The following is a 10,294-nucleotide window of genomic DNA, read 5'->3' as shown; positions in this document are numbered from 1 at the left end:
AGTCTCACTCTACAGCTTAGAGAGAGCCTTGAGGTGGGCGCTATGTGAACTGAACTCCACAGAGGGTTTCCCAGGCCCCATGCTTGTCACCTTGAAAAAGCAGAAGGTCAGGCAGTGCAGTAATGACAAAACATTATAAAAGCCATCAGTGTCAGATCTGCTGAGTGATGCTTGTGGTCCAGTTGTTTCCTTTCAAAGATGCAGAACTGAGAAGAAAATAAAAAAAGAGGGCAATAAATAAAAGTGAAGGTCACAAAAACTGCTTTCACCAGTACTGTCCATCAACCCAGCGACCTGACAAGGTGAACTTCTATTTACAGGTGCTGGTCATATAATTAGAATATCATCAAAAAGTTGATTTATTTCAGTAATTCCATTCAAAACTTGAAACTTGTATAATGTATACATTCATTCCACACAGACTGATATATTTCAAATGTTCATTCCTTTAAATTTTGATGATTATAACTGACAACTAAAAAAAAACCCAAAATCAGTATCTCAGAAAATTAGAATATTGTGAAATATTGTGGTGCCACACTCTAATCAGCTAATCAACTCAAAACACCTGCAAAGGCCTTTAAATGGTCTCTCAGTCTAGTTCTGTAGGCTACACAATCATGGGGAAGACTGCTGACTTGACAGTTGTCCAAAAGACGACCATTGACTCCTTGCACAAGGAGGGCAAGACACAAAAGGTCATTGCTAAAGAGGCTGGCTGTTCACAGAGCTCTGTGTCCAAGCACATTAATAGAGAGGCGAAGGGAAGGAAAAGATGTGGTAGAAAAAAGTGTACAAGCAATAGGGATAACCGCAACCTGGAGAGGATTGTGAAACAAAACCCATTCAAAAATGTGGGGGAGATTCACAAAGAGTGGACTGCAGCTGGAGTCAGTGCTTCAATAACCACCACGCACAGACGTATGCAAGACATGGGTTTCAGCTGTCGCATTCCTTGTGTCAAGCCACTCTTGAACAAGACACAGCGTCAGAAGTGTCTCGCAAAGACAAAAAGGACTGGACTGCTGCTGAGTGGTCCAAAGTTATGTTCTCTGATGAAAGTAAAGTTTGCATTTCCTTTGGAAATCAAGGTCCCAGAGTCTGGAGGAAGACAGGAGAGGCACAGAATCCACGTTACTTGAAGTCCAGTGCAAAGTTTCCACAGTCAGTGATGGTTTGGGTTGCCATGTCGTCTGCTGGTTTTGGTCCACTGTGTTTTCTGAGGTCCAAGGTCAACGCAGACCCAACAAAAAGAAGCAGAAGAGCTGAAGGCCACTATCAGAGCAACCTGGGCTCTCATAACACCTGAGCAGTGCCACAGACTGATGGACTCCATGCCACGCTGAATTGCTGCAGTAATTCAGCAGCAAGTATTGAGTGCTGTACATGCTCATACTTTTCGTGTTCACAATTAAATGAAATAAACATTTGGAATATATCATCTGTGTGGAATGAATGAATAAATATAATATCCAAGTTTCACTTTTTGATGATATTCTAATTATATGACCAGCACCTGTATTTCATTGTGCCAGCATGGCCTGGTGTGGCTGGGGTATTTTAGCACTGCAATGCTTTGAGCTAAATGTTGACTTCAGTGTGCCAACATGCGCAGGATATAACATTTGTATCGGATGATGTTTACCATTTCACCTGTTAGTATACTAACATTTAATTAGCACTAAATACAAAGATTATCTGATGATGGCACAAGATGGAAATTAAGAGGATCACCAAAGTTATTGCAATTCATACTGTGGGGGACATGAATGGGTGTACCAAATTTCATGGCAATTGATCCAAGAGTTGTGGAGACATTCCACACAGTGGACAGAGGGAAGAATCATGCTTTGTCGACATTTCACTCAAAGTGGCCCAAATGACATTGCCACCCTAGATCCACACCCCTAACTTGGCTCAAAAATTATATAAAAAAACAAACTATGTGAAAAACAGATGTGTATATTGTATAAAAACAAGTGGAAAAAGCTTTGGAAATGTATGACTTTATTCATTTTTTAACTTTGCAAGGTCCTGACTAAGGGGCAAAACTGTATGTATGGCTGGGCACAGAAAAATCAACAAAGGCAACAATGACTTCTTGGCATAAGTGAGACAAATTCCCACACAACATGGATACCTTTGGGATAAGATAGAGGTGGTTGTTATATTATTCAACAAACATGTGATGTCACTGCGGAGGCTCCTAAACAAAAAAACACTTGGACACAGTACACAAAGGTCGTTGTTTCCCCATGAGAGGAGAATGAACACCTAATTACAGCAATATGTCAACACCTAACTGTGTAAAGCACTCTTTCAAAATGCCCTTGCATACCATAAAATATTAAAGTCATATTGAACACAAACATGTGTTTGGTGCCAGCCTGTCTGAGACAGTTTCACTTCCGTTAAAAATCACGATGATAATGTCTGACGAGAAATGGTTCAGTAACATCAACTGAATATATGTCTTATTCAATACATGTCATGATATGGAACAGAAAAATTACATTTCAATTGATTTATTTTTTTCTTGGGATACAAACATAAACAATATTTAATTTGGTGACCTAAGGGCTCAAAATTATTCAGCTGGAATGCAAACTTACAAACAAACTAGTTCCCTTTAATTGTGTTTCGCTATCCCTGAGAACCTTATTCATAATGAAAGAAACCAAAGTCTTGAATTATAAAACACAAGTTCAGCTACAGATAAGCATTTAATTATTTATAGTGGCCAAAGTGTGGGAGTTGAAAACGCACTTTAAAAAAAAAAAAACCCACAAAAGTAATGATGATGCCGCCAAATCAATGGTCTTATGCAGCTAGGGCAGACTTCACTTCCTTACTCCTTGGATGTGCTGCACTATGAAGACATCCCTTGGAATATGATGGAAGGCATGGGAGAGCACTGTCCAAGCCAACTGAAGCTGAGCAAGTCTAGGCCAAGCAATGGCAGGCAGACACAGACTGAGACAGAACGGTCCAGAAGAATTTTGGCTCATTGGAAACATATGGCATAATACAGACTGGGTACCCTTAAACAAAAACCCTGAATGCCCAGAGTGTAAACCAGAGGTCTGAATTATTCCAGTATGTGTGTGGATGCAGAGGGAATTGTGGGATACTGGGTGGAATCCATGATTACTTCAGTCAACGGAGGAAAGGGTCATGCTTTGTTGAAATTTTATGATCAACATGCAACATTTAGCCACCATACTTGAGCATCTCCCATGCTTTTGTAAATGAGCCCCAAACTTGTACAAGAGGCCACTACAGCTGTGAATGTTGTTAATATCTGGAAATGTACAAAGCATGAAAATATCAAGGGCAATGTGCAGAAGAATATTTGGCATTTCATGTTCTTGTCTTTTTTTTTTTTCTTCTCCTTTAACTTGCTCTGGTCCATGACTCGAGGGAATTGCAAGGGCACCAAGCCTCTGATTCTCCTCCACTTATTATTTTATATTTCTGCAATACCAGAATTTTTAAAAAACGTTTTATATCTTTAAGGCCACAGTTTTACGCAAACAAAAATGTGTAAGTCCTTTCTAAAAGCAAAACTAATCATGAGAGCCCAAAACCATACAGAATATTGACCCTTTGGCCATGATTTCACAGATTTCACCTATTTCACATTGCTGAAGTACCTTATACAGTAGCACTTTACATTTTACTGTATCAGCTATGGGCTTTTTTCAAAAAGAGATCTTGGTGTTAAACTCAGTTATCTTCCAACTGATCTGTAAGGATAACAAAGCAATATTCTGGATGGTTCTGGACTTGATGTTCTGTCCAAAAATGTTGGAGCCAACACGCATCTGTCCAAATGTGTCCCTTCAAGGAGAAGAGCAGGTTTGATGGGACTGGATTAGGACCCCTGTGGAGTGATTGACAGCGCAACCTCCACCTTTAAATAATGATGCCTACCACCCACCATGGGTGTTGATCAGACACACAGACCCCTGAAGAGCTAAAGAGAGGTCAGTATTGCATAGATACAGTATTGGGTGTAGCTTTTCACATATGCAGTCACAGTGTTGGGGAAGGGGGGGGGGGGGGGGGGGGAATCACTTTTTTGCCCATCAGAAAATCCATGAAAAAGAAGTCTCAAGTGGTCGGTCTGACTGTAGGTACTCTGTTGGTATTATTACAAACATCATCACCACGGTATAAAAAAAAATAGCCTTTCGCTGAGGTCATCAAGTCTCCCATGTCAGTGCTGATAGGACCCTTTCCACGTCAAGGGTCACAGTGCAATGACAAACTGTGTAGTGCAACGCCCCCTCCCAGCACATGGCCCTCAGAGCTCCTCCTTCCTCTTGACAACCTTTTCTTGATCACGTCCTCTTAGGCTGCGCATAAAACTTACGAAGCCCCCCTCCTGTGGACAGAGGGACAGTTAGAGAGTCAGTAAAGCACACGTTTTAATGATCATGTCACAACCTGAAGCATTTCATCAGTCTTGAAATGCCCCTTTTCTAATCTAATAGAGATCACAGTACCGTCATTAAACATTATGTCAACTTAGGCTGACAGTTTGCAGATAAGAGACGTAAACATGGAAACCAAATATTGTTCAAGGTCTGCTTAGCCCTGTCCAAGATATTAATGTCTGCCTGCCTTATTCTCTGCTGCCAATTGTTTATTATCATAATTATATCCCTGATAGGGTGGCACGGTGGTGCAGTGGTTAGCACTGTTGCCTCATAGCAAGAAGGTTGTGGGTTCAAATCCCGGTTGCCCTTTCTGTGTTCTCCCCGTGTCCGCATGGGTTCTCTCTGGCTTCCTCCCACCATCCAAAGACATGCGGAGTAGGTTGATTGGTGACCCTAAATTGTGAGCATTACTGGTTGTTTGTCTACGTGTGGCCCTGCGATGGACTGGCGACCTGTCCAGGGTGTACCCCGCCTTGCGCCCGATGTCAGCTGGGATTGGCTCCAGCGACCCTGTACGCAGGATAAGCGGTTGACGATGGATATATCTGATATCTATAAGTAGTGTGTTCCATAGCTTTAGAGGCGTAATTGACAAAGTCTACAACTCCCATATTTAAAAAAAAAATAGCAGATGAAACAAGGGAACAAGGGAATTAGCAATATAGCTTGTTCCTAGCACATTAGTATCTTAGGAGAAGGATTTTAAAACAATTCTAAATGTTACATGAAGCCAGTGCAGAGCAGCTAAAACTGGACTAATGTGCTCTCTCCTCTTCTGGTTAATAGCCGAGCTGCAGAGTTTTTCAATGACCTAAAGTGTTATCTCAGTGCTAATGCTCCACTTAAGGGTGGGTTGAGCTGTGTGCATGACCCTGGCCCTTTTTGCCACATAAAATTCAGTTAACATAATATTTCTGTCCACTTGTGGTGCTTTGCCACAAGAGAAATAGTCTAGTTCTGAAAAAGTACAGCCAACATCCACCCTCTTTGACTAAACTATAGAGATTACTTCTGAAACGGGGGGAAAAAATTGTAATAGCTCTGGTAAAAAAAAAAAAAATGCTATTATGGGTTTACACAGACAGTGAAACCAACCGTGAGAAGGTTTAATCATCTAATCCCTGTATATATCATCGTAACAATATCCAGGCTGCGTCGGCTGCATCTTTGATTCCTCCACATTCACCCACTCTGTCATTTCTGTACCCACTGAGTTCTCTCAGCAGTTAAGGATTAACCCATTTTGGTTTCTTAAATTTTGTTTTCACTGATTAGTTACTATGTAACGCCATTTGAGTAATGTGCACATGACAGGTCGTAATCAGAAATCTGGATACGGTGTTCACATGCCACAGTATCCCAGTTTATATTGTAGTAACCCATCTAGAAATATGTGTTCATCAAACACACACAGGGCAATTTGTGCAACAATTAAGTAACTATAAAATACTTTGTAACATCATACACTTCAGGGAATGCTACATGAAAGACATGGAAACATGGCTACTGGCAATTGTTTATGTATCAATCTAACTGTCAAGCCAATTTTAAGTGAACTTTTGAAAATGTCGCAAAAAAAAAATAGAAATGCATATTAGGTGCATTTCCATCAACTGGTTTGGAGCAAATAAACCAGTCTGCGCAAACCGTAGTTTCGTCAGAAGTTGACGTTACGCATGGCTGTAATAAACAAGAAATACGGGTTGCAAACCGGAAACAAAACCAGTCGCATGGATCAGAGAAAAGTGGGCAAGTTGCTACAAGCCGTGTTTCCACATGTTATTTATAGAATATCTGGGAAGACTGATCAGTCATGAGGTAAATGTTCGCCACATCAGAACTTATTTGGCATAGGTGTTTCCATCTTCCATCTTTAGCATTAGCTCTTTTTCAAAAAAGGCAAAAAACAATTTTTTTCCCATCAACATTTTCAAATGCGATACTTCAAAATGCGCATACTAAAATACGTTGAAACACGTGGAAACATAACTAATTAAGAAGACATTTCCTGTCGGACCTCCTGTCCAGCACCACACTGGCATTGTGTACTTTGTGTGGAACGGCAGTTAATTGCAAGGCAACACCAGAAACACACTATGAGCCTTTTACAATTCTTACTGTGGAAAGACTGACACATCACACATTTAAGGACTGTTGTCCAGGAGGCAAAAACATTTAAATTCTGAACCCACGCACACTACAAGATCTGTCTGTGGTGATTGCTCCTTTTTGGGACCAACTAACTCCAGGATCCTAGATATTGGTATTTTAATTAGGCTTTGGGGAGACCAAGCAGAGAGCTTATGTATGCTATTCGCTTTCTTTAGTATACATGCAGATTGTGCACAGTGTCTGTTTTGTCAATGCAACCAAACAAGTTCTGGGGTTTATATTCACAAGCTTACTTCATTACCAAAGAAAAAAATGGGGTTATCAATATGTTTTGAGTGTGTTAACAGTTTCAGAGACTGTAACTGACAAATAACCGTGAGTGGAAGGTTTAGTACCACTTACCCCACGATCTCCATTGTATTTTTCCACAAACTTGCCATAGTTGTAGTAGTTAAACGTTGGGTAGCCCTCCACCCCTTCCTGTTTACAAAGCTCATGGTTCTGTCCTTTTGTACAGTCCACAGCAGCATACACAATCTAAGGAAAAACAACAACAGCAATCACCTTCAGCATAATGTTACACAAAGAATAATGCAACACAGAGCTCAAGATTTCACTTGTGTAGGCGTTTCACATGCTGTAGTATCTGATGTGTGGAAGTTTATCTGAAGGAAATGAAATTGTAAACTGTGAAACAGCAAAGTGAGCTTTTGTGTAATATACGACTCTTTTGTAATATTACCATATTAGCATAGCCTTAATTGTATTGTGGGTTGAAACTTCCCAAAAAGCTTTCTAGGGAGGTGGTGGTTTACTCTGATAATAAAACAATGCTAACTATGATGGAGTTTAATGTAAGTACTCATTTGCACTGCCTGTGGAAATTTAATCTAGCAAGATCTGCAACATCTTTCACCTGTTACAACCTTTTGAAACAGGTTTATAGAGGATTTGGATCATATTCTATCATTATATTACCCTGTTTTATTGTTCTGTAACAATGATTTTACATCACACCTGGCATTTTTTATTGTTTGGGTTGACTCCTTTCTTGTTTCAGTGTCTCTTATGCACTCACTCACTTTCACAACAAATAAACTTTATTATAATTGTAGATCAATACTACAAAAAATGTACACACAGGATATTACAACAGAATGTTACAGAGAACTCAATAACTGTGAAATGGCCATTTACGATGACTGGTATGTATTCAGCCGCTATGGCGATGAGCTGGCTCAACACATTGTCCAAATTTCCTTGTCCAAATTTAGACCACTTGTTTCTCCTACCAGGTTGCAAAAAATGATGCATTGTTCTTCTGCAAAACCATTTGGAGTGGGTGGTGGTGAAAAATCCCACAACAATCACTCCTACATAAAAACAACAAGGAAGATTTATGTTGCGAGACTGCTGCATCGATTAGTGACAAGCCGCCCCAATGAGGCGTAAATGCCGCCTCACTGATACATGGCTCACTCAGCGTGTCCTTTTGGACAGCTGAAATGTCACCCTCTCTCAGAGTGCTGAGCGCTGCACATTGAACTTGTCACTATCAAATAATCGCTCTCTGTCCATCTGTCTGCTCGAGCTGAATGTGGAAATGACAGAACTGCTGCAGGAAGAAAACACATTAGACACACTTTCTCTGTGTGTCCAACCGTGAAGCTATGCTCAAAACGTCTTGCCCTAATTACAAAATACAAGTGCTTGTTGTTGTTTTTTTTCATGCAAATACAAGTTCTCAAATTTTGAGACTCTGCATTAGCACATACACTGTTGTTGAGTGTTGGCTTTGTTTGCATCAGCAGAACAGACATCTTCGAACACAAATGGAGGACAGCGAAAAAAACTGTCTTCTGCACGTCAGTGTGGAGGACAGCCTATAAAGGGATATTCTTCTTCTATGGTCTGTTAATCAGGTCTTAAACTAGAACTCAGTGTACTTCTAGATGAACAGTTTTTCAGGGACTTGATGCAAGCCATGTACTGTATATTTAGCAGGACTGAGGTGTTTCACCTTTGGAAAAGCAAAACTGTCAACAGAGATGTTGCTGACAACACTGCAACTGTAAGTTCACCAACAAATACTGTTTATAATGTGAAATGTTTTAAACATTTCACCACCTCTTTGTTAGTACAGTTTGAATAACAACAGAGAGTACTTTAAGCAGCAGCAGCAGCAACAGTAGCTGCTACAAGGGACATAATGTAACTACCAATTCCATGTGACTGTTCATCCCCGTGCAATCAATCAGAGTTGCTGTGAACTGACAGGAGAAAATGAAGCCGTAGAGTTGCGTTTCTTGAAAAGGTCCTCAGCCAATGCCGCTATTGATGCATCTTCAAGTGACAGAGGACCCCACATAACGTCATTGATCCAAGAGCATAATTCCTGAGTAGCAGCACATTACCAGTTGGCTTGATCTCAATCCATCAGCGTCACACTGAAGAGCAGAGCAGTAGTCAAACTGTACTGATAAACTCAGAGCTAGTTCTGTTGTCACAACACAGTTCCTACTCTTATAGTATTAAATACGGATGTCCCTGAGCTGTTTTGCCTAACTGTTACCTAAGTAGGCCAAAATCAATTAATATTTTAATTGATTTGTATGATGTATGATTGAAAGAAGAAGTGTAACACAATATTATTAATATTTTATTTATTCATTCTGGTATTATATTGAAGTTGCCATACCAGCCTCAATGTGCTAAATTAAAACAAAGATAGCGGATTAAGCTGGGATTTTCCAGTTATCCTGGCTGAATTAAGCCATGACTCCGTTTCATGAAAGCAGTAGCGCATAAGTTACCATGGCGATTTATTCTGTGCAGCTAGCCTGCTCCAAACCAGGCTAACAACCAGGCTTGATCAATCCCGGTGCCTTATCCGTTCAGTCAGCGTCACTCAGATTTTTTTAAATATCATGTGCATTTTTTCACCATAAACCTTCTTTATTCGATTATACTCACTGTGTTTAAAGTATACTGCACGTCTTTTCTATTTCAGCATCAATAAATCTGTGATTGACTGTGTGGTCTCGTGAAGACAGCTGTTGACACGCATTTATTTCAATCGCCCGCTCTGCCTTGCCCTCTCCACACAGCGTTCTGAAGCGGTCGATGACATACAAACAATCTCAGCGTTGATAGGCTATCGCGACTCAGCGTCATGCAAATTCCTTCGCGTTGCCTTCGCTTCACGTCGCGGGCTCTGCCCCCTTCGCGTCGCTTCGCGCGGCCCGACAGGAAATCGCAGCTCTATGCGTCTTTGCATTGACTTCCATTGACTTTAAACTCCCACCCCGAACACTCGCTTCGCTTTTGGTCTGAAAGCACCATTAGATGTTCGAGTTCAGCTCATGATGAATGGGGGCAAAAAACACGTGTTGCATTTATAATTTTGTTCAGTGTAATTACTGATAGGAATGATATGAATAACCTAATGATGATGACGAAAACGAAAATACAACGTCAAAAACCTGAATTAATAAAGCCTTTACCTGTAAAGCAATGAAAAATCAGTGAAGAAGAAAGGGAGAGAAGCGAGAGAAGAAGCGAGAGGTAAGTATATTTCTGTTGAGTACTTTACTTTAACTTTACAGGTACTGTAGCAGAACCAAGGAAGACCATATTGGACAAATCCTTAAAAAAAACAGCCAGTTCTCTGAAGAAACAGTGTTCTTTTTACAGTGGTAACAGACAGCTTTTGGAAACAAGCAGTTCCAGCCAAGGTGCAC

General features: G+C 40.5%; 1 protein-coding gene across 1 annotated transcript in view; it reads right to left on the bottom strand.

Moving 5' to 3' along the window:
- Positions 1 to 1,990: 1,990 nt before the first annotated feature.
- The window catches only part of pdia5 (protein disulfide isomerase family A, member 5), a 57,647-nt gene continuing 49,343 nt past the window's right edge, over positions 1,991 to 10,294 (bottom strand). Inside the window, exons 16-17 of the mRNA XM_038721087.1 lie at positions 6,957 to 7,091; positions 1,991 to 4,387 (exon numbers count right to left, since the gene is read on the bottom strand). Of these exons, the coding sequence (XP_038577015.1) occupies positions 4,307 to 4,387; positions 6,957 to 7,091 (216 nt within the window). The 3' untranslated portion in view covers positions 1,991 to 4,306. The remainder of the gene's footprint in view (positions 4,388 to 6,956; positions 7,092 to 10,294) is intronic.

Source organism: Micropterus salmoides, unplaced genomic scaffold (assembly GCF_014851395.1).
Source record: "Micropterus salmoides isolate LMB-PRFRI ecotype aquatic unplaced genomic scaffold, ASM1485139v1 Ms_hic_scaffold_15, whole genome shotgun sequence".
NCBI lineage: Eukaryota > Metazoa > Chordata > Actinopteri > Centrarchiformes > Centrarchidae > Micropterus > Micropterus salmoides.
The sequence above is the reverse complement of the archived record's forward strand: the minus strand, read 5'-3'. Positions and strand labels throughout refer to the sequence as shown.